At 43.6% G+C, this 25,269-nt stretch overlaps 1 protein-coding gene across 1 annotated transcript in view; it reads right to left on the bottom strand.

The window, feature by feature from the left end:
* Positions 1-18,344: 18,344 nt before the first annotated feature.
* Positions 18,345-25,269, bottom strand: part of SEL1L (SEL1L adaptor subunit of ERAD E3 ubiquitin ligase) — a 70,270-nt gene continuing 63,345 nt past the window's right edge. The window contains exon 21 of the mRNA XM_010364465.2: positions 18,345-22,591. Coding sequence (XP_010362767.1) covers positions 22,382-22,591 — 210 coding nt within the window. The 3' untranslated portion in view covers positions 18,345-22,381. The remainder of the gene's footprint in view (positions 22,592-25,269) is intronic.

Raw genomic sequence — 25,269 nt, forward strand, 5'->3', positions numbered from 1 at the left:
TCACCTGAGATCAGGAGTTCAAGAGCAGCTTGGTCAACATGGTGAAACCCCGTCTCTATTAAAATTACAAAAAATTAATAGGGCGTGGTGGCAGGTGCCTGTAATTCCAGTTACTCAGGAGGCTGAGGCAGGAGAATCGCTTGAACCCGGGAGGCAGAGGTTGCAGTGAGTTGAGATCACCCCACTGCACTCCAGCCTGGGCAACAAGAGTGAAACTCTTGTCCAAAAAAAAAAAAAAAAAAAAAGGAAAATGCATAAGCATAAGTGTAACTTTAAAATTAGATTTCTCACTTTAATTTAAAGTGTAACTTTAAAATTAGATTTCTCACTTTAATTTAAAGTCTGAATAGGTAACCCAATTACATGGTTCAGGGTATACAGTCCTATTGGCATCCAGTTTTCTTCCTTAAAGTACACCAGTGTCAAAAAATATATGTTTTACATATTTTTCTGTGATAATTTACGCATATGCAAATACATGTAGCTATTCTTTCTTTTCATTTTAACAAAAAGGGTACCATTATAAGCATTGTGCTCCTTGCATTTTTCACTGACTATATTTTGGAGCTTTTATCATATCGCTATACAGAAAGACTCTTCATTCCTTTTTGTGGCTACATACTGTCATATTCCTTGGATGTATTATAGCATAATTTATTTAACCAGTCCTTTTGATGGACATTTAAGTTATTGCTAATTGTTTGCTATTACAAACAGTGCTGCAATACCCTCACACTGCACGTGCCAAACAGGGGCCATATCACCCGCAAAGGGGTGAAAATGGGTTCTTGGCAGGGGCAAAGAAATTTCTCTTTTTCTTTATAATGAACAGATATGCATACAGCACACAAATAAATATACATACAGCACACAAATAGATATACAGTATATCTATGGTATTATAATTCTTGAGGGGGTAGAGAGCAAAGAAAAAAATATCTAAAATGGTTCCTTGGGATGCCAACAATAAAAACACTGTTGATGGCCGGGCACGGTGGCCCACACCTGTAATCCGAGCACTTTGGGAGGCCAAGGAGGGTGGATCATGAGGTCAGGAGATCAAGACCAGCCTGACCAACATATGAAACCCTGTCTCTACTAAAAATACAAAAATTAGCTGGGTGTGGTGGCACATGCCTATAATCCCAGCTACTCAGGAGGCTGAGGCAGGAGAATCGCTTGACCCTAGGAGGCAGAGGTGGCAGTGACCCGGGATCGCGCCATTGCACTCCAGTCTGGGTGACAGAGCTAGACTCCGTCTCAAAACAACAACAACAATAATATATATACATATATATGTATGTATATAAATTAGCCGGGCATGGTGGGGCATGCCTATAGTCTCAGCTACTCAGGAGGCTGAATGAGGCAGGCGATTTGGTTGAACTCGGGAGGTGGAGGTTGCTGTGAGTGGAAATCACACCACTGCACACACTCCAGCCTGGGTGACAGAGCAAGACTCTGTCTTAAAAAAAAAAAAACAATTGAGAAACACTACTGTAGCCCAGTCACCACTGTCAAGGGGGTACAGGACTGCCAGCTAGGAACAGCTGAGACTCAACCATGCTGGCATGACACACTCTGTAGGAACTGTGCTCATTGATGTTGGAGCAAAGCTGGGATGCTGAGAGCAAAGAGGAATGGAGGTGACTGTCGGAAACGTCCCAGAAGGTTGGTAGTCTTGAGTTTACTGGCATCTGGGCCAAGGAGGGCTGTCCTACCAGGAGCTTGGGAACCCTGGGAGCCTTGGACTCCGGTTTTGTGTGTGGGGCAGGACATGAAACGAACCAGGGAACGTCTCCAGTGACAATCTCACCTCTTAACTTAGAAACATTTGAATTGTTATTGTAGCTTCCTTTTTTTTTTTCTTTGAGACAGAGTCTCGCTCTGTGGCCCAGGCTGGAGTGCAGTGGCACAATCTTAGCTCACTGCAACCTCTGTCTCCCTGGTTCAAGCCATTCTCCTGCCTCAGCCTCCCGAGTAGCTGGGATTACAGGAGCACGCCACCACGCCTGGCTAATGTTTACATTTTTTGTAGAGATGGGGTTTCACCGTGTTGGACAGGCTGGTCTCGACCTCCTGACCTCAGGTGATCCGCCCGCCTTGGCCTCCCAAAGTGCTGGAATTACAGGCCTGAGCCACCACACCGGGTCCAGTTTCTTCTTAATTTTAGAGTTTCTGGATTTAAAAAAATTCTCCCAAAGGTCACTTGGGAAATGTCCTCTCCACTCGTGAACTCATTTGGCACCAGTCAGGGTTTAGAATAACTCATACTCTCCTTTGTGTGTAATTACAGTCGGCATTCTTTGAGAAAAAGAGGAATAAAGGGGTCATGACCGAAACATAGTCGTTTATGAATTATTGTGAGTCCTTCTCTAGTTAAAAGCCAGTTAACACACACCAAGCATTTTATCCACTGAAGATTTGTTGGGGGTCATGGGTATCTCTGAGTCTCTTTCAAAACCTCTCTCTGCTACTCACACGGAAGCCATTGCTCTCCCCACACCCTGCCGCTTCTAGCAAGCTTGTTCTCTGCTTCCAAACCCATTGCCAGTCCTTATCCAGCCTTCTGGGGAATAAGCTGGCTTCCTGTGTCTGAATGGGGAAGACAGTTTCTGTTCCTATTGTTCATCAGGAACCAGTCAGGTTGCAGACATAGCCAGTCTCAGGACAGGAGAGGCAAACAAGGTCACCAAAATGCCAAGACAGCCCTTGAAATACAGCCAGAGGAACCAAGCTGCACTTACGAGAATTCCAGCTCTGACTGGAAGGTGTGCCTGCGGCAGGTGAGGGGGACTCCTTAGCTGTGCAAGGTGCCGGCTCCAGGAGCTCTTGCTGACTGCCAGCTGCCTTCTGAGGAAGGTGGACCCTGCACCTTCCTCCTCCACCGTCCACCCTGTTTTCTAAATCTCTCTCTCTCTCTCTCTCCCTTTCTCAGACAGGGTTTTGCTCTGTTGCCCAGGCTGGAGTTCAGTGGTGAGATCACGGCTCACTGCAGCGTCGACCTCCCAGGCCCGAGGGATCTTCCCCCCTCAACCTCCCAAGTAGCTGGGACCACAGGCACATGCCACTATGTCCGGCTAATTTTTTTTGTTGTTTGTTTCTCAGAGAGATGGGGGTCTCACTATGTTGTCTGGCTGGTCTTGAACTCCTGGGCTCAAGTGATCCTCCTGCCTCAGCCTCCTGAGTAGCTGAGGCTAGAGGCATGCACCAACACACCCAGCTAGTTTTTTATTTTTTGTAGAGACAGGGTCTCACTTTGTTGCCCAGACTGGTCTCAAACTCCTGGGCTCAAGCCATTCTTCCACCTCAGCCTCCCAAAGTGCTGGGATTATAGGTGTGAGCCACTGCATGTGACTTGTTTCTTCAAAGCACTGGGGTAACAGAGGACAGCTGGTAGCAACCTGAGGAGTCATCTTGTCTACAGTTGTTGAGTGCAATGATATGAGAAACAAAAGATCCTTGAGCTTTGTTTTCTTTTTTCGTAGAAGGAGTTTTGCTCTTGTTGCCCAGGCTGAAGTGTAATGGTGCTATCTTGGCTCACTGCAACCTCCGCCTCCCAGGTTCAAGCGATTCTCCTGCCTCAGCCTCCCTAGTGGGTTAGACTACAGGTGCCTGCCACCACACCCAGTTAATTTTTTGTATTTTTAGTAGAGACAGGGTTTCACTATGTTGGCCAGGCTGGTCTCGAACTCCTTACCTCAGGAGATCCACCCATCTCAGCCTCCCCAAGTGCTGGGATTACAGGCATGACCCCCTGTACCTGGCTGGATCCTCGAGCTTTGCATCCACTCCATAGGCCCTCCATACACCACTTGCCAGACCTCTTCAGCTCCCACCTTCCAACAATGCTCCTTCCACACCCGTGAGAAGCTGAGAAGCAGAGAGAAGCTGAGAAGCAGAGAGAAGCTGAGAAGCAGAGAGAAGCAGACCTCAGATGTGGGAAACACAGTGTGTGCTGAAAACGTCTGCAGCTGCAGGTCGCTCAGAGGTGGTCCCCCAGGGGGATGTCTGCTATATAAGGTGGTCCCACTTTCCCAATAAGAATCTCCAAAGAGTTATCGGTGTAGTTTTCGTTTGCATTTCTTTTCCTAGTGAGGCTATCTTTCATATACTAAAAGTCATATACATTTCATTTTCTGTGAACTGTTAATCATGTTTGCTCACTTTCCCTATCATATTAGTTTATTAATCCTTATGGATTTCTATGAGATTTTATGTCTTCAGGAAATTAATCTCTTGCTGGAAAATGAAGTGCAAGTATGTCCTACTTTGACATTTGCTTTTTGACTTTGATCACAGCAGGTTTGTCAAGCATACTGTTTTCATTTTATGGTCAAATGTATCAATCTTTTCCTTTATGGCTTCAGGAACTTCAGTGATAAGTAACTTTTGTCTTTTTAAATGTATGTTTCCAACGAAGGAATGAAAGAAAGAAAGAAAGAAAGAAAGAAAGAAAGAAAGAAAGAAAGAAAGAAAGAAAGAAAGAAAGAAAGAAAGAAAGAAAGAAAGAAAGAAAATCTTAGAAAATAAGACAACTGATTAGGGCCGAACATGGTGCCCTGGGTAGGCTAATCAGAGAAACGTTGGAAATTAATATTCTTCAAATATTTATTTAAATTTATTTAAGCTGAGTGCAGTGGCTCATGCCAAAATCTCAGCACTTTGGAAGGCTAAGGGAGGAGCATCCCTTGAGGCCAGGAGTTTGAGACCAGCCTGGGCAAAACAGTGAGACTCCCATCTCTTAAAAAAAATTAAATTAGCTGGACATGGTGGTGCATGCCCACTGTCCCAGGAGGCTGAGGCAGGAGAATTGCTTGAGCCTAGGAGATTGAGGCTGCAATGAACTATGATTGCACCACTGCACTCCAGCTTGGGTGACAGAGTGAGACCTGTCTCTAAAAAATAAGGACTAAAAAGGCCAGGCACTGGTGGCTCACACCTGTAATGCCAGCACTTTGGGAGGCCGACGTGGGCAGATCATGAGGTGAGGAGTTCGAGACAAGCCTGGCAAATATAGTGAAACCCCGTCTCTACTAAAATACAAAAAATTAGCCGGGTGTGGTGGCAGGTGCCTGTAATCTCAGCTACACAGGAGGCTGAAGCAGGAGAATCACTTGAACTGGGAGGTGGAGGTTGCAGTGAGCCAAGATCATGCCATTGCACTCTTTAAGAATGTTGAATATTGACCCCCACTCTCTTCTGGCTTGTAGAGTTTCTGCCGAGAGATCTGCTGTTAGTCTGATGGGCTTCCCTTTGTGGGTAACCCGACCTTTCTCTCTGGCTGCCCTTAAGATTTTTTCCTTCATTTCAACTTTCTTGAATCTGACAATTATGTGTCTTGGAGTTGCTCTTCTTAAGGAGTGTCTTTGTGGTGTTCTCTGTATTTCCTGAATTTGAATGTTGGCCTGCCCTACTAGGTTGGGGAAGTTCTCCTGAATGATATCCTGAAGAGTGTTTTCCAACTTGGTTCCATTTTCCCCCTCACTTTCAGGCACTCCAATCAGACGTAGATTTGGTCTTTTTACATAATCCCATACTTCTTGCAGGCTTTGCTCATTTCTTTTTCTTCTTTTTTCTTTAGATTTCTCTTCTCGCTTCATTTCATTCATTTGATCCTCAATCGCTGATACTCTTTCTTCCAGTTGATCAAGTCGGTTACTGAAGCTTGTGGCATTTGTCCCGTATTTCTCGTGTCATGGTTTTCATCTCTGTCACTTCCTTTATGGCCTTCTCTGCATTAATTATTCTAGTTATCAATTCCACTCTTTTTTCAAGATTTTTAGTTTCTTTGCGCTGGGTAAGTAATTCTTCCTTTAGCTCTGAGAAGTTTGATGACTGAAGCCTTCTTCTCTCATCTCGTCAAAGTCATTCTCCGTCCAGCTTTGATCCATTGCCGGCGATGAGCTGCGTTCCTTTGGAGGGGGAGATGCGCTCTTATTTTTTGAATTTCCAGCTTTTCTGCCCTGCTTTTTCCTCATCTTTGTGGTTTTATCTGCCTCTGGTCTTTGATGATGGTGACATACTGATGGGGTTTTGGTGTGGGTGTCCTTCCTGTTTGATAGTTTTCCTTCTAACAGTCAGGACTCTCAGCTGTAGGTCTGTTGGAGATTGCTTGAGGTCCACTCCAGACCCTGTTTGCCTGGGTGTCAGCAGCAGAGGCTCCAGAAGATAGAAAATTGCCGAACAGCGAGTGTACCTGTCTGATTCTAGCTTTGGAAGCTTCCTCTAAGGGGTGTACTCCACCGTGTGAGGTGTGGGGTGTCGATCTGCCCCTAGTGGGGGATGTCTCCCAGTTAGGCTACTCAGGGGTCAGGGACCCACTTGAGCAGGCAGTCTGTCCATTCTCAGATCTCAACCTCCGTGTCGGGAGATCCACTGCTCTCTTCAAAGCTGTCAGACAGAGTCGTTTGCGTCTGCAGAGGTTTCTGCTGCTTTTGTTGTTGTTGTTGTTGTTGTTGTTGTTGTTTAGCTGTGCCCTCTCCCCAGAGGTGGAGTCTACAGAGACAGGCAGGGCTCCTTGAGCTGCTGTGGGCTCCACCCAGTTCGAGCTTCCCAGCGGCTTTGTTTACCTACTTAAGCCTCAGCAATGGCGGGCACCCCTCCCCCAGCCTCGCTGCTGCCTTGCGGTTAAATCGCAGACTGCTGTGCTAGCAATGAGGGAGGCTCCGTGGCCGTGGGACCCTCCCGGCCAGGTGTGGGATATAATCTCCTGGTGTGCCCATTTGCTAAGACCCTTGGTAAAGCGCAGTATTGGGGTGGGAGTTACCCGATTTTCCAGGTGTTGTGTGTCTCAGTTCCCCTGGCTAGGAAAACTGATCCCCTTCCCCCTTGCGCTTCCAGGTGAGGCAATGCCTCGCCCTGCTTCAGCTCTCGCTGGTCAGGCTGCAGCAGCTGACCAGCACCGATTGTCCGGCACTCCCTAGTGAGATGACCCCAGTACCTCAGTTGAAAATGCAGAAATCACCGGTCTTCTGTGTCGCTCGCGCTGGGAGCTGGAGACTGGAGCTGTTCCTATTCGGCCATCTTCACGCCGTTGCACTCGAACTCGGGTGACAGTGTGACTCGGTCTCAAAATAATAATACTAAAAACAGGACTAAAAAAAAAAAAAAAAAAAAAAGACCGTATCTGAGCCTGCTTTGGGACTCCAAAAACAAACAAGGAGGAATTTTGGAGGGGTCCAGAGTTCTCACAGATAGGCTAGAGATGGAGCCAAAGAAATAGCCCTTTTGTCTGGGCGCAAGTAGCTCACGCCTGTAATCCCAGCACTTTGGGAGGCCAAGGTGGACGGATCATGAGGTGAAGAGATAGAGACCATCCTGGTCAACATGGTGAAACTCTGTCTCTACTAAAAATACAAAAAAATTAGCTGGGCATGGTGGCACACACCTGTAATCCTAGCTCCTCTGGAGGCTGAGGCAGGAGAATTGCTTGAACCTGGGAGGTGGCGGTTGCAGTGAGCTGAGATCTCACCACTGCACTCCAGTCCAGCCTGGGAGACAGAGCGAGACTCTGTCTCAAAAACAAAAAAAAAAAAAAAAAAAAAAGGAAGAATTAGCCCTTTTGTTACTGTCAATGTGATAATATCTTTTTTTTTTTTTTTTTTTTTTTTTTGAGACGGAGTCTCACTCTGTCGCCCAGGCTGGAGTGCAGTGGCTGGATCTCAGCTCACTGCAAGCTCCACCTCCTGGGTTCACGCCATTCTCCTGCTTCAGCCTCCTGAGTAGTTGGAACTACAGGTGCCCACCACCTCGCCTGGCTAATTTTTTGTATTTTTTAGTAGAGACGGGGTTTCACCGTGTTAGCCAGGATGGTCTCAATCTCCTGACCTCGTGATCCGTCCGCCTCAGCCTCCCAAAGTGCTGGGATTACAGGCGTGAGCCACTGCGCCAGGCTGTGATAGTATCTTTACCTGTAGCATAGCGATATCCAGGGAAAAACAGTATTGGTTAGGTAAGAGAAGAAGAAGGGGCAAGGATGTTAGAGTCTAAGTAGCAAGCTTGGGGAAAGTTTATCCTGTAATAGTGAGCCACAGAGGGTTCTTGAGCAGAAGTGTGTGTTTGTTGCAAATTATTTAAGGTAAATTCATCTGGTATCCAGGGGAGATCAGAAGGGCAGGGGAACAGAGATGGGATGAACACTGTTGCCGAGGTGTAATGTGATTGGAGGACCTTAACCAAGGTGGTAACAGCAGAAATGAAAAGGATGGAGCGCCTGAGAGAGCACAGAGGGAGTGCCTCTCTTCAGACGGAGCTTTCCTTCAGCGCCCGCCTCTCGTTTGCCTGGCTAACTCCAGCTTGTTTTCCATACCCCAGCTCCTCCTCGTCAGGAAGGCTCCTCAAACTCCCACCATGTTGGCCAGGCTGGTCTCAAACCCCTGACCTCAAGCGATCTGCCCGCCTCAGCCTCCCGAAGTGCTGGGATTATAGGTGTAAGCCACTGTGCCTGGCCTTGAGCTGCATTTCTTAACTTTTTTTTTTTTTTTTTTTTTGAGACGGAGTCTCACTCTGTCTCCAGGCTGGAGTGCAGTGGCGAGATCTTGGCTCACTGCAACCTCCACCTCCTGGGTTCAAGCAAATCACATGCCTCAGCCTCCTGAGTAGCTGGAATTACAGGTATGTGCCACCACACTCAACTAATTTTTGTATTTTTAGGAGAGACGGGGTTTCACCATGTTGGCCAGGCTGATCTCGATCTCCTGACCTCGTGATCTGCTAGTCTTGGCCTCTCAAAGTGCTGGGATTACAGGCGTGAGTGACCGCGCCCAGCCTCTCAACTTTTAAAAAAGAATTCTTCTAAGGAGCCCTTTTAGACATTTTCCCCTCCTAATTGTCCTTCTCCTCCCCACTACGTATACAATTTTAATACCACAGATATACTGTCTATCTGTTTATATTTATACATAAGGCTGTTTATAGAGCCTCTTGGAGGATGACAAACCATCGTAATATCTAGGACTTCTTCACACCCTCCCAGGAGCCCATTCTCTCCTCCTTGGGGTCACATTGCTCCCATTGACCACGCGTGGTATAGGATGACTGTGCTAGTTTCCTAGGCTTATTGTAACAAATTACACCACAGAGTTGGTGGCTTAAAACAACAGAAACTTGTTCTTTCATAGTTCTGGGGTCCAGAAGGTCAAAATCAAGGTGTCTGCAGGGCTGTGCTACCTTCAGAGGCCCTAGGAGGGAACCTTTCCTGATCTCTTCCGGCTCCTAGGTGGCTGCTGGCATGGCTTGTGGCAGCTGAACTCCGATCTCTGCCTCCATCTTCACAAGGCATTTTCTTCTCCTCTGCGTCTTCTCCTTTTCTGTGTGTCAAATCTCCCTCTGCCTTTCTCATATAAGGACACCTGTCGGCCAGGCGTGGTGGCTCACGCCTGTAATCCCAGCACTTTGGGAGGCAGAGATGGGTGGATCATGAGGTCAGCAGTTCAAGACCAGCCTGGCCAAGATGGTGAAACCCTGTCTCTACAAAAAAATACAAAAATTAGCCTGGCATGGTGGCGGGCGCTTGTAATCCCAGCTACTTGGGAGGCTGAGGCAGAGAATTGCTTGAATCAGGGAGGCGGAGCTTGCAGTGAGCCAAGATCGCGCCACTGCACTCCAGCCTGGGCGACAGAGTGAGACTCTCTCTCAAACAAAAACAAAACAAAACAAAACAAAAAAAACGGGACACCTGTCACTGGATTTTGGGCCCACACTGATAATCTAGAATATCTCAGCTGGCGATCTTTAACTTTTTCCAAATAAGTCCACACACACAGGTGCCAGTGGCTAAGACATCTGTTTATGGAAGCCATAATGATGGAAGCCATCATTTAGTCATAATGATGATGAAAATATTTCTGGAGGCAGGGGATGCACCCTTGCCGGCAGAGGAACGTCACATTCATTCTTCAGCGACATCAGTCAGAAAGCTCTGTGTACACGTCACAACTCACATTGCTGGGCTAGTGTACTTTTTTTTTTTTTTTTTTAACATTTTGTGATGCTTCTAGCAGTGACAGTGATTTTATTCCAGGAAATCTGGGGAGTACTTGTCCCTCAGATTTTGCCCACACCAGAAAAGACGCCTGAAAAACTGCGGAAAATCCCAGAAAGTTTTATCGTCCAAACTTTGCCTCAGACGTAGCCCTTTTGTGCCCTCTAGTGGAAATTATGGTAACTGCAGTCATACTTTTCCGAGGAACCTGTAGGCGCATATTTAAAACGATTAGTGACACATAGGTTGCGTTTCAACCCAATAAAGGAGCTTGGACCGTCTGTACAACGATCCAATCCAATTTACTGTGCATCTTTGAGAGAAGCAATGCTATATAGAGCAAAAGGAGACTGTGTGAGTTGTGGATTCAGTTCTTCTCTGCCTTGCACTTCCTTTTTACAGAAACAAAAGAAGCCGAGGCTGCTTGGGGGAGGAAGAGAGAGAATGAAGACAGCTGTGTATCTCCTCCAGCCATAAAATCTTAAGAAAGAAGTACAGCGCTTTCCTTAAAGAGATATTGAAACATCTTCGTTTTCAGTTTTTAATCGTACTTTGGCCAGAGTATCACTACTTGGTAACACTTTTATTTATTTATTATTATTATTTTTGAGACGGAGACTCACTCTGTCGCCCAGGCTGGAGTGCGGTGGCACGATCTCGGCTCACCATAACTTCCGCCTCCTGGGTTCAAGCAATTCCCTGCCTCAGCCTCTAGAGGGGCACGCCATTACGCCCAGCTATTTTTTATTTTATTTTATTTTATTTTATTTTATTTTTAGTAGAGATGGAGTTTCACCATCTTGGCCAGGCTGGTCTCAAACTCCTGACCTCATAATTCACCCACCTTGGCCTCCCAAAGTGCTGGGATTACAGGCGTGAACCACTTCGCCCAATCGCTAGGTAACACTTTTTTAAAAATCTAAGCAAATCCTCCAACTGTATTTCTTGCAATTTCTCGTCATTATGATCTCATGACAGAGTCAACCTGCTGGAGGAAGAAAGACATGCGTGGAAAGGCCATGCCCCGTGTAAGAATATTCATGCCCAACAGCATCTCCAGGTAGGATTCGTGGAAGAGTTAACCACTTCTACTGAAGTGATTGCCTTCAATGTAGAGCCCTCGTGACCCAATTTCTGGAGCACAGCCACCCCACTGCGGGGTAGAAGTTGTCATCCCTGGGCCACCCATGAGCCATGAAAGCACCTGCCAGACATACTCACTTTCTTTTCCCTCCTTGAAGCTGTTTTTCTAGGAGGGATTTCTCCTGCTTTCTTGGGAATAGGGAGAATTGACTGGATAAAGACTTCAGAGAAATTTTACATGAAGTAGCTAGTTAAGTAACACAATGCCACATAAGTCATTCAAGTACATTTGTGTTTAGGCAGGTTTTCTCAAGAGATGACTCTGGATCTTCACCATCTTTCAGAATGTTATTTCTACTGGAAAGTCCATCTGCTCATTCAAATTCAAATACACACACACACACACACACACACACACACACACACACACACATATATATATATAGGAGGCCAGCCGTGCTCACGCCTGTAATCCCAGCACTTTGGGAGGCCGAGGTGGGTGGATCACCTGAGGTCAGGAGTTTGGGACTAGCCTGGCCAACATGGAGAAACCCCGTCTCTACTAAAAATACAAAAATTAGCCGGGCATGGTAGTGGGTGCCTGTAATCCCAGTCACTTAAGAGGCTGAGGTAGGGGAATCGCTTGAACCTGGGAGGTGGAGGTTGCAATGAGCCAAGATCCCACTGCTGCGCTCCAGCCTGGGTGACAGAGTGAGACTCCGTTTTACTAAAATAAACAAACAAACAAACAAACAAACTATATATATATATATAAATTTTTGTTGTTGTTGTTGAGATGGAGTCTTGCTCTGTCACCCAGGCTGGAGTGCAGTGGCACCATCTTGGCTCATTGCAACCTCCGCCTCCCGGGTTCAAGTGATTCTCATGCCTCAGTCTCCCGAGTAGCTGGGATTACAGGCACGCACCATCATGTCTGGCTAATTTTTAATTCAAGTATTAATCAAATTAATTTGTGTGTTGGGGGTGCCAAGCTCTGGGCACACACTGGTGGGTAAGACAGATTGATGCCTGTCCTTTTGAGATTTACTAGTAGAGAGATGAAGATTAATTAAATACTGTAATCAATAAGTGCTATAAAGGGAAAACACAGGGGGTGTAAAACAGATGGACTTGATTTAATGGGGGGCAGTCAGGCAAGTCTGAGCAGAAACCTGGAGGAGAGTGAGCTTGGGCAGAGGGCAGAGGGAGGGAAAAAAAGGCACAGCATAATGTTGAGACCCCAGCAGTGAGGAGAATTGAAATAGGTATGATGAATACTGCCCACTCACACACTCCCCCATTAGTTCCATTAATCTTCATTAGCTCAGCTATTTCAGGTAAATGGATGTGGGAGTTCTCGTTCTAAATTTGTAGACCAACTGAGTTGGTAGCAGTTAAATCAGAAGCTCTTAAAAATTCCAATCAGGGAAGTAGCTTTGGTCTTGCCGAGTGCCTGAAGGCCACTGTTTAGGGAGTCCTTGAAGGTAGGGCTGATACCTGATTTACTGTGTCGCCCTGTATTACCACAATTAATAGCCCAAGTTATACACAGAGAAGCAATCTAGAAGCAAGTCAAACACAGATGTTTTCCGTAACTGTTTACTAACAGTAAATGTGGCTGATACCATGAAGAATGACTTTGTGATTGTGGCAGCCTCATCTGAAGAGGGCCACCATCGACTCCTTCCCTCCATGGATGCCCAAGTCACTTCTCTGCTGGGAGGTGGAGTCTGTTTCTCCAATCAGCAACTCTTGAATCTGGGCTGGTCCAAGTGACTTATGGACCAATAGGATGCAGTCCTATTGGTCTGCATCCTATTGATGGTTGAGATTTCTTTTTCTTTCTTCTTCTTCCTTCTTCCTTCTTCTTTCTTTCTTTCTTTCTTTCTTTCTTTCTTTCTTTCTTTCTTTCTTTCTTTCTTTCTTTCTTTCTTTCTTTCTTTCTTTCTTTCTTTCTTTCTTTCTTTCTTTCTTTCTTCTTCTTCTTCTTCTTCTTCTTCTTCTTCTTCTTCTTCTTCTTCTTCTTCTTCTTCTTCTTCTTCTTCTTCTTCTTTTTGAGATACTCTTACTCTGTCGGTGGCAAAATCTTGGCTCACTGCTACCTCCACCTCGCAGCCCGGACTACGGGCGCCTGTCACCACGCCCGGCTAATTTTGTTGTATTTTTAGTAGATACGCGGTTTCACCGTGTTAGCCAGGATGGTCTCGATCTCCTGACCTCGTGATCCACCCACCTCGGCTGGGATTACAGGCGTGAGCCACCAGGCGTTCTCCTGACCTCATGATCCACCCACCTCAGCCTCCCAAAGTCCTGGGATTACAGGCGTGAGCCATCGCGCCTGGCCAATGGTTGAGATTTCTAAGTCTAGTCCTAAGAAGCCCCTCAGCACCATCTTGGCTCTTGGAGTGCTCACTCTGAGGCAGTTTTGTCTACTCTGAGATCCCCACACGTGGAGAGGGTGATGCTGGCCAGCCCAGCCTGGGCACCAGGCATGTGCGTGAAGGAGCATCTTAGATGTTCAGCTCCAGGTGTATGTCAAAAGAAAAAAGGCTGTGGTCCCAGCCACATGGCTCGTCAAACCATTCAAGCCATCCCACCTCACACTAGACGTGGTGGAACAGAGACAAGCCAATCCTGATGTGCTCTAGCTGTTTTTTTATGTCTTTACAACTGTAAAGCAGCAGCACATGCTAAGCACAAAACAGCACTTGTGAGCATGGACAAGGATGACGCTCACTTGGGAGAAACGTTGCTCATTCTGTTGTTACCCTTTCCTGTTCCTTATGGGCACTGCATTTATAACTCCATTGTAAACCTTACCATGCTGCATTAAGGAGACAGCATAACATAATAGTTTACAATTTGGGTGCTTTTAGCCAAGACAGGTTTTTTTTGAGACAGAGTCTCACTCTGTTCCCCAGGCTGGAGTGCAGTGGCACGATCTTGACTCACCACAACCTCCGCCTCCCGGGTTCAAGCAATTCTCCTGCCTCAGCCTCCTGAGTATCTGGGATTACAGGCATGTGTCACCACACCCAACTAATTTTTGTATCTTTGGTAGAGACGGGGTTTTACCATATTGGCCAGGTTGATCTTGAACTCCTGACCTCAGGTGATCCGCCTGCCTTGGCCTCCCAAAGTCCTGTGCTTACACGTGTGAGCCGCCATGCCTGGCCCAGTTCTTTATTTGAATTCAATTTTTATGACTAACACTAGCTGAGTGACCTTGAGCAAGTTGCTTAGCTTGTCCAAGCCTGTTTCCTCATGTGTTAAATGAGAATGACATGACTAGTACTGACATCCTGGAGTATTGAAGATTAAATTCAATAATGGATGTGAAACACTTAGCACCTATCATATATTGTGGTGATGAAGACCTGCAGATGAAAACAGCCTCTTTCAATTCAGTCTTTCATTCATACTCATCTTTAAATTCATTTTACACTTCAGGGTCTGGAAGATAGTAGGTGATTAATAAAGGCTGGTGAATAAATGCCCAAATGAAACCTTATGTTATGAACATTATTTTTAATTTTGAGACAGAGTCTCACTCTGTCATCCAGTTTGGAATGCAGTGGCATCATCTTGGCTTGCTGCAATTTCCACCTCCCAGGCCCAAGTGATACTCCCACCCCAGCCTCCCAACCTTCCAAGTAGCTGAGACCACAGGCGTACACCATCATGTCCAGCTAATTTTCTTCTTTTTTGGTAGAGGCGGGGTTTTACCATGTTGCCTAGGCTGGTCTCAAACTCCTGACCTCAAGCCTCGGTCTCCCAATGTGTTATGATCACAGGCGTGAGCCACTGCGCCCGACCCCTTATGTATAAACTTTAATATTGACCTCTTTAGCATAAACTTTGCTTGTAAATGATTCGGAGTCAACCATTTTAGGACAGTGGAATGGTGTCATTTCCACCAGGAAGCCTTGTAAAGGGTCTGGTATCAGTGGAATAAAAAGTCAATTTGGTTTCTTTTGGCACTTAAGACCTCCCACAGCTGGACAGGACCTTAACGACCATCCCCACCCAGTCTCTTGATGCCTATGAGAACCCTGTCCAGCAAATCACTTGTCTGGGGCCACCCACCCAGTGTGAGGACTCGACTGCAGTCCAGAACTTTCTCGCTATGGCATCCTTCCCGTTTTCCTTTGCATTTTAGGGCCATTCAGTGGGGCTAGGACTGACCATCACTAATCTCTTTTGTGAAGGGATTGGGCAACTCAGGAGAACCCATGCGAGGATCAAACGGTTGGTTGTGTCTGAATCTTTTTTTTTTTTTTGAGATGGATTCTTGCTGTTACCCAGGCTGGAGTGCAGTGGCACGATCTTGGCTCACTGAAACCTCCACTTCCTGGGTTCAAGCCATTCTCCTGCCTCAGCCTCCCAAGTAGCTGAGATTACAGGCACGCACCACCACGTCCAGCTAATTTTTGTATTTTTAGTAGAGAGGGGATTTCACCATGTTGGCCAGGCTGGTCTTGAACTCCTGACCTCATAATCCGCCTGCCTCTGCTTCCCAAACTGCTGGGATTACAGGCTGTGAGCCACCACACCTGGCCATGGACCTTTCCCTTATGCATCTATCTGATCTGTCATAATGGCCTGCACTGAAATGGTGACTCACAATTAAAAAGCCCCTTTAAGGAGTGGCAATAGGTCAGATGAGATGGAGTTTCATTTCTCTGTAGTAAAGTTTGGGTTTCATCTCTGTTCATGGGTTTCACCTCTGTTTAACTGCTCTAAGGCACAAATGTGCTCTCTTAACTTACTGTACTGTGTTGGGACTCAACAGATTCTTTGGTTTAGCTAACGTGAGAACACAAAACAACAGTCTAGTTATGAGGCTTTAATTAATTTTCAGTCTCAAATGAGTGATGAAATACAGATACCAATTACACAAACTTAAGGCTTCAATTACTTTTTCCTCCTTCTGAAATAAAAAAGGCCCAGTGTGGGTGCTTTTACCTGCAGCACATACTTCAGCTAGGGTCCAAAGATGGCTACAGGGAAAATACCCTGCTCTTCTCAGCTCTCGCAGTCCTGGAAGTACATTTCCATGCACTGAAAGATGTAAGACGGGCTGGGTATGGTGGCTCACACCTGTAATAACAGCACTTTGGGAGGCTGAGGTGGGAGGATTGCTTGAGCCCAGGAGTTTGAGACCAGCCTGGGAAACATAGGGAGACCCTGTTTCTACAAAAAATAAAAAAATAGCTGGCCGTGGTGGCACACGGCACACCCTAGTAGTCCCAGCTATGCAGGAGGCTGGGGTGGGAGAATTTCTTGAGCCCAGGAGTTTTGAGGCTGCAGTGGGCTCTAATTGAGCCACTGCACTCAGCCTGGACAACAGAGTGAGACCCTGTCTCAAAAGAAAAAAAAAAAAAAAAGTAAAGAGGTTTAAGATGCTACCAGCCACAGAACATTGTCCAAATGGTAGGTAAAAGAAAATACATGTACAGGTTGGAGAAATTCAAGTAAATTCTTCTTTTAGTACTTAAGGGAAACAAAATCAGACGGAAGGCTCCCCAACTCCTCACCACCATGCACTCACATGCACTCACAGCCAGCGTTAGTCTCTACTCACTTCAGGACATTGCATTTAGAACAAAAAAAGTTCAATTAATCAAATTTTCCTAAGAAAAGCATCCACAGGCATAGCCACAGAGGAAGGGTGAGGAAACGCAGGTGTGCAAACTCTTGAAACCCACAGCTGTGCTTTCACATCCTGAAATAAATCTGTTTCCAAGAACAGAGGTTTCTGTTGCCCACATTTAAATCTTGAATCGTGTAAAACTCAATGACATACTCATTTTCGAAGTTAGAATCCTTACATGGGATACCTGAATCTCTTATCTCCCAAGACTTACGAGACATTCTTTCCAAGTCTGAGAGGTGAATTAATGAGGTTATACGGGGCGGTAGAGAGGAGGCAAAGGGAAACTGGATTGAGCAGCAACAAATTATATGAACATTCCAAATTCAGTTAACCACATTCCACTCACACGAGAAAAAATTGTGCAGTTTTTAGAAATGGGATTTAATATACAATTCAGCATTAACGTTATGTTTAAAAGAAATTAATCCAGATAACAAGAATTTGGCCTCTAGGGAAAATCAGAGTTCTACTCAAATTATAATACCAATAATAAACTACTAGGGTGGTGAATTTTCAGGATCTAATGAAAAGCTTGTTCAATTTGATGGCAAAGTAGTGGCGTGACCTGAGAAGGAACGTACAAAGCCCATTACACAGCAGTACTTCCTTTTGAACTGATAGGTTCTAATGCTTTTTCTTATTCATAGAAAAATACCCAAAAAGTAAAAAAATTCCTTTTTTTTCATAGTTCCTACTACAGAAATTCTGGTTTTTACTTGCATCTAATTTGTGTATCTGCTGTAACTTAATGTAAGCATACTTCTAAGCTGGTATAACCAACCTAAATTAGCATCATAAAGGAAGTTAGTAAAGAGGCTGTAGCTCATCAAGTTGCAGTCAGTGAAGATGGAGGACGTTCTAATGACTTGTCAGAAAGAGGCCAAGTGGTGAACAGGTATTGCCCCAGGTTGGATGGTCACCTGCTGGTGTTAAGGCTCTGACATCCGACTTCCCCTACAACTTTTAGGTCAGTCAAGGTCATCTGGGGGTCACTGACTGTGCTCCCACAAGTAAAATTTGAGATCTGACATCTCAGTTGCCACAATTTGCATCATGCAGGCTTTTTATCCAAGATCTAATGCTTCTAAGCTGGAACATTTTACCTCAGTTACCTCTTTGAGTTGCCTGCTGGGAAGCTGGGGGCCAAATTTGTAGCCCACTTCCAGTTGCATTTTGTGTACATGTTCACTCTTGATTTCGTATTTTTTCATTTCTCCTTTACTCAGAGCATATTTAGTCTAAATAGATGTTACTGTGTTGTACGTGTCTCTTAAAAATTTCCTGCCACAAGGCAATGCATAAACAAACTTTAGATAAATTATATTATCATCAGGCTAGAGTGAATCACGCTTACTACATATCACAGGCTGCTTCAGGGCAAAGACGATCGGAGATTGAAAAGATAATCACATTTCTTAGCAAATTCATGCTCTCCCTAGGGCAATATCGGACTTGTCAAAATCTGAATTTCAGGAGTTTAAAATGAAACATGAATTCAAATTGCCCCAAATGAATGTTTTCAGAAGTTTCTGAATTTCCAAAAAACATTTAAAAATTGAATCATTCAGCTTAAAAAAAGTCTATCTGGAAAGATGACTGGTTGTGGTATATTACAGCATACAGGATAACCAGAGGTGGAATCTTTATTTCACAAGTTTCAAGATACAGTACAAAACGAATCTGTACATCTCTCTATTAACAGGATTTGTTTGTTTACACAATTATATTACACTTCACCAACCTTTATACTGCATTTCATTAAATACAAAATACACTTACAAAAAGGGTCTACCATGGTGCTCCTTCACAATGCCAGCTTAAGGTCTTTCAAACTTCCTTTTCCACACATTTATAGTGGTTATATCTTGATTATATCAACATTCTGAGTTTTATGAGTTTATTTTTTAATCAAAGAGAATAGTGTCAGCCTGTTTCTCAGACCAAATAGGAAAAACAGCATGTGAGATGATTCCCTGCACATAACCAAGGAATCCTTTTCATGCACACATCAGACTTTTACTTGTGCAAACAGTCACTTTAACATACAAATCATCTTTCCTTGGGATCGTTTTACATTTTCTTGAAATTACCAAGTGGGTGGAGAAATGTAGCTTCTTTTCAATGAATACCACAAATTTAAAATCCAGATCGTGCCTCAGGCATTCAGGAGTGTTATATTTTCATTTATATTTGAGAGCGATGACCGATGAAAAATATTTGCATGAAAATAGAAATTTTCTTTTGTTCTAATCATTTCTTATATACTTCTAGTCATAATAATGTGTAATATATATACATATGAGATTCACTTTCAAAACAAATATTAGTTGTCACTGAAACAAATATAACCCTGCTTGTCTTGGCAGGTAAAGGGGCTGTTTCCATGACACATCTTGTTTTGAAATGTGAATGTTAAATGTTAGTCCGAACCTCTGTAAAGGAAGTTTTTGCATATGTAGTTAAGACATTAATGCACATGCTACACACATAAAGACTTGTGGTTTTCATTTATAGGCCTGCATGCATACTTCCAAAACACTGAAAAATGAACATGAGGATAAAAGAAGGGAGAGAAAGACAAAGCAAAAAAAAAAAAAAAAAAATCCTATATATATATATATATAAATGAAATACTTAAGTTTCCTGGAGGCATCAACGGCTCTTTAAATAAATCATCAGATCATCACCAGATCACTGGCAGGGGTTTCCAAAACTTCCCAATAGTACAGAGACAAAATGGCTTAGTGGTAAGACTCTCACATGTAAGGTAAAAATGAACCTAATATGCAGAAAAGTAACAAATCCTTAAGAGTATCAAGATTAATAATTTATAAATTAATCTGAGTTAAGTGCTAAATAACAAATTTTGAAAAGAAGTCATCTTTGATTTAGTTTTTTTTTTTTTTTGGTCATTGACTACTAATCAAAAATAAGCCTCACCTGGAAAACAGAAACTGAAACTTCAAACAGAGAGAGAGAAAAAAAAAAACCTGCCAATGCTACCTCTGTAAAATAAAACAGAAGCGAAATGAATAGTTTCAAGACAGTCGGCTAACCCACAAACCAAATGCACAAGAGAATACTAAACAGGGTATTACTGTCATCACACTCCAAGGCAGGAAGACAGACTACAAAAGGTCTTAGGAGAGATGGGCTACCATGGACAAATGAAGCCACACTCTATCTGTTAAGTCTAAATTCTAACATTAAAACTCCTGAATCCTGAGTTAGTTTAATGTCACTGACATTAACTAGCTTTAGTTACTGTCATTTTATTCAAATGGATGCCATTTGATTAGGTAAGTATTGAGCATTATTTTAGGAGAAAAACCAAACCCAACTCCTATTTGCTTAGGTACCATGTCCCATGAACAAGAAAGCAGAGAGCAAAGTATTTTTGAGACAGTCTTTAAGTGAAGCCATAAGAACTAAGTTATTTGAAAGATACCATTCACAAACTGCTGGCAGCAAATGACCCAGGGTAAAACAAAGTGGAAACAAGCCAAGAAAAGGAAATTCAGAACATTAACAATTAAAAAAGGCAAGTGGTAAACTAATAAGAAGTGGGTTATTATATGAAGAACAAGACTGCACTTTCCCATCCAGCCTTAGGTGGCACACACTGTTTTAAGAAATGTTTTCTCAAAGCATGTACTCAATGGAGGAAAGGAAAGTTAGATATAAAAATCTTGCTAAAAGAAAAATGAGGGTGGACAGCAGAAGAAAAAAGTGAAAGTTGGTAGTCATCTTGGGTGGTTTTTCAACTTTTAAATAAATTATAACAGTTCCTTCTAAAGGAAGTGTGGCTGCTACCATGGATTACACTTATTTTGAAGCGGGGAGAAGGGCAGTGGTGGAGACACCAAAGTACTGTACCAACTGAACTCAAATCTCTACGTGTAAGAGACCAAACAAGTCTCAGTATTTACAAGAGCTGCCTAAAGCAACATTACACTTAGTGGGGGTAAATTTCCTACCTTTCACAGATATGCTTTCATACACATGGTTCTCTTGGTGACCAACTCTTTGAATTTGGAAGCAATTATCTGGGAGGAAAGTTTTGCTTACCAGGTTTCCCATAATTCTCTAAACACAAAAAAGGTATACAACTTCACATTTAAAAGCCTTCATGTTCATTATAGACTAGTTGAATCTAGTTCTAACTACTACCCCAACTTCAAAAATCAAAGCAGTACACCTCTACAAGCAATAAACTTTTCAAGTTTTCTGGCAGATGAGGGATTCTGGGAAAAAAGCATGAAGGTTAGTATAAACAGACTGAAGTAGGCATAGAAAACCCGCTCAGATACAAATGCAGTCTCAGACAAGATACAGGCTGGTGAACACCACCATCTGACAATAACATGAAATACAAATTCAGTTTAAGCTTTAATTCCTTCACGTGTGTGATTATGTGAACCTCTTCAGTTTTTTTCCCATACTATTTAACCAGACAATCCTGAAAATCAAGTAGCCTTGATTTTCCTCATGTTAGTAGTGAGAAAATGGTGACTAAGATAGCTAAGCAGTGGCTGGCTTTCCATTATAATATAAAACTATCAGAAATAAAAAGATACCTGAATAGTACAGAACAATATAGACAGGTTTTGGCTTTCATCAACCACTGAGTTTAATCCATCTTTGATTCTCTGAGTTTTAGTATTATAATAGTAGTCACTCTAAGCCATACCCTGGCAATGATATTTCATATTTAAAGAATTCAGGAAGGTGATGTGTTCTTTGTGCAAAAAGAAATGCCAAGTAAAATAAATCCTGGGAACAAATGCTTCAACTTTAGGAAAAGTGTGTCTGTGTCTGTGATCGTGGTACCCCAACCAGAGTTCGTTTTGTTTTCTAATTTCTCCCACTTAGTCCATCCTCTGGCTTCTGGATCAAGGCTCTGTATATTCAAAACAAACAAGCAAATTACAGAGTAGGTGGGGCAAATTCTCGGCAAGGAGTCAGTTCACAAGGCTTTGCGTATGTATATTCCATTCCAAGGAAGTAAAGCTCACAAAAAGCTCCTTAACAAGGCCTTTCAGTCTTTGAAGGAGAGGAGTATGGTATACCGTATGACAATCACCAATAAGAAACCACCCAACCTTCCCTTTTAAAATAACGAATATGCTGAATAAATCTAATTGCATGTGGACTGGTAAGAGTTTCTCAGTTGTCGCAGTTTCCAAAAACTTAAAAGGCAAGTTCTATTTTCAGACTTCCGAACACATTTAAATTTGCAACTAACTGGGTTTTCCTTTTTACACTGATCAGTTTTTAGTGTCGATGCACAATACCTTAAAGATGGTTGACATTAAGAACTTATGCACACTGAAATAATGACCAAAAGGATCCAAGAAAGATAGCTGGATACAGTAGACGTTACTTTGAGTGTCTCACATATGTTTCCAGAAAAGAAAAAAGAAAGCCACTGAGAGTTGTTATTCCATATGGCACTGAAACAAACATTCAGCTTAGTTTAGGTAAGAGTTACTTATCCCTGAAAATAAAGGCATCAGATTCTAAGCAGCTTTAGGAGTTCAATGCTTCCTTGTGCCGTGCCTCTTCCGGGAGGTGACCACTGATCCAAGGTCAAATGCAAGTGTTCCCAGCAGATAACTTTCTTTGCCGTCACTGATCAAGGCTGGACCCAGTGGCTGTTACTGTGGTGGCTGCTGCTCTGGTGGCGCCTCCTGCTGGGGTGGAGCTGGCCGTGGCCCTGGAGGCCTGGGTGCAGGCATGTCTTGGTGCTGCCTTTGTCTGTAAGCTATGACTGTTCCCAACAGCAGCGCAATGATGGTCATGAGGTAAAGGTCCCACTCAGGTCCCAAAAGCTGGTCCATATCAAGTTGGGTGAACATATCCCGAATCTTAACGAAAATAATATAGAAACCATTATTATTACTAAAATGTCAGGCAAGGAAGTGGGAAAGTTACATCAGCAGAGGTAAGTACAGAAATTAAAATAATTGGTTGTAAAAATGTTTTGCAATGTGTGTGTGTGTGTTTACAAGGGTTTTAAAAGCCTTCAACTGAAGCTCAAAATAACGTGTCTGAGGAATTAAGCTATTAATGTATAACAGCTGACATTTAATATAAAATGTCTGACAGTGTTCTTTCCATCAGTAATCCAATACACTAATTTTAACCATTTTTCACAGAAAATATTTGAAAACAAACACTGGGGCCAGGCACAGGGGCTCAGGCCTTGTAATCCCAGCACTTTGGGAGGCCGAGGTGAGTGTATCACTTGAGGCCAGGAGCTCGAGACCAGCCTGGCCAACATGGCGAAATCCCGTTTCTACTAAAAATACAAAAATTAACCAGGCATGGTGGCGGGCGTCTGTAATCCCAGCTATTTGGGAGGCTGAGGCACAAGAAATGCTTGAACCCAGAAGGTGGAGGTTGCAATGAGCCGAGATTGTGCCATTGCACTCCAGCCTGGGCGACAGAACGAGACTCTGTCTCAAAAAAAAAAAAAAAAAAGAAAGAAAAAAAGAAAAAAACAGTGGCGAGCCAAGGGGAGAAATTAGTATCTTGGCACAGCGAATCTACTGGCAGTGACAGCACACCAGCTGGAAAGCTCTGTTCCATGACAGTGGGGCCACTTCACTGTTCTCCATGTAATTGAAAATAGCAGGAATTCAAACATTTAATAGCTGAATAAATAATGCTTCTCAATCAGGATTTAACTAAAACACAAAATATTTAACATCTGAATTGCAACCTGAAAGTTACGTCCTTAGGCTATGATATTTTAATTGTTTTAATATCACTTATTTCTGACACTTTCTGACTTCTATTATACTTACCCATTAAGATAGTCAATATGGGGTATAATTTTTAAAATAAAATTACATATGAAGTCTCTATAACACATTTGTAGGTACAGGTGCTACATTTTTCTGGAAAAAAATGACAAGAAACCACTAATTGTGTTCTCTGGGGAAGAATCTGGGATGGGAGATGTGTGGTCTTCTGTACTGTCTGACTTTCTTGCGATTGCTACTTCTTAGTCTTGTACTCTCTTTTTCTTTTTAGTCGGAATAGCCAGGTGGTAGGATTATGGGGCGTTTTTACTGTCTTCTTTATACTTCTGTATTAACACAAATAGCAAAGATCTAATGTACCCAGTACAGCATATTATAAGATGAAGTCCTAGACCATAACCAACAGTGAGTAATAAAAACTGTGAGAGAGAAGGGTCTGCAATGGTACTGAGAAAGAGGCTGCCACATGATCGGCTTTTTAATGAAAGGAACAAAGATTGTTTCAATTGGCAGTGGTTACAGCACACCTGACTCATGCTACCATGCAATTAATGTATAAGCGACTGGGAGGCCAGAGTCCCGCAAGACCAGCGCTCTGGAGCCCCATCTGTGGAGGACTTCAGGTGCATGGACTAGACAAGTCCGTTTCTTTTCACTGATGCTGGAGCAGCACGGACTACATTTATTCCTGTGACAGACATGAGGGAAAGCCCGTTCTTGAATCTAATACTGAAAGCCATTAACAAAAGGGTGAAACATCACCCTTTTCTGGTCCTGAAGAAACTTCTCTTGTCCTGAATAAGCCTATGTTAGAAACAAGGGCTCTGAACATCTTAGGGCTTTCAGAGTGAAAGGCTGCACCAGTTAATCCATTCTAGGAACTACAGTACTAGAAACAAAATATAAAGCTGGCAGAACCCAAGAGTACCTACATATCAGTATTGCCAACTAAAGTTGGTAATTTTGAAGAAAATGGGTAACCCACTTTCTATATAGGTTCTCCCATTAGCCTATTTAACTAATTTACGCTACTTTTAGAGAAGAAAATTCGGGTGGTGTTTTCAACTTAATGTTTCACTATCAGAAGAATCTGAAGTACAACAACCTGGGCAGGTTCTCAGGTTCTTCTTTCCTTTTTTTTTTTTTTTTCTTTTTCTTTTTTGAGACAGAGTCTTGCTCTGTCGCCCGGTCTGGAGTGCAGTGGCTGGATCTCAGCTCACTGCAAGCTCCGCCTCCCGGGTTTACGCCATTCTCCTGCCTCAGCCTCCGGAGTAGCTGGGACTACAGGCGCCCGCCACCTCGCCCGGCTAGTTTTTTTTTTTTTTGTATTTTTAGTAGAGACGGGGTTTCACCGTGTTAGCCAGGATGGTCTCGATCTCCTGACCTCGTGATCCGCCCGTCTCGGCCTCCCAAAGTGCTGGGATTACAGGCTTGAGCCACCGCGCCTGGCCTTTCTTTTTCTTTTTAAGGGACTGCTTTGAGTCACTGCCAGGTGGTCATCTGATATAACGTTTACTGAATTAAATACTGTTTCAAACTGCTGTTAGTCTCAGTTTTCCCTAAACCAGAAAACATCTGCCTCCATGAAAAATGCTTTAGTGTTAGAAGTGTCAATCGCCATCTAAAAACTGCACTAGCTGCTTTGTGTCTGCATTTATCCCTTCCCTGATAAGGTACTCTGGTACCTGAGCCGAAGGGAAGAAGGGAACACACCTGATACCTGCAGAACACTCTTCCCTGTGCTTCTCAACTTTTGAAAAACAAACCTCCAGGACAGA

The sequence above is a fragment of the Rhinopithecus roxellana genome, chromosome 5, assembly GCF_007565055.1.
Source record: "Rhinopithecus roxellana isolate Shanxi Qingling chromosome 5, ASM756505v1, whole genome shotgun sequence".
Classification (NCBI taxonomy): Eukaryota; Metazoa; Chordata; class Mammalia; order Primates; family Cercopithecidae; genus Rhinopithecus; species Rhinopithecus roxellana.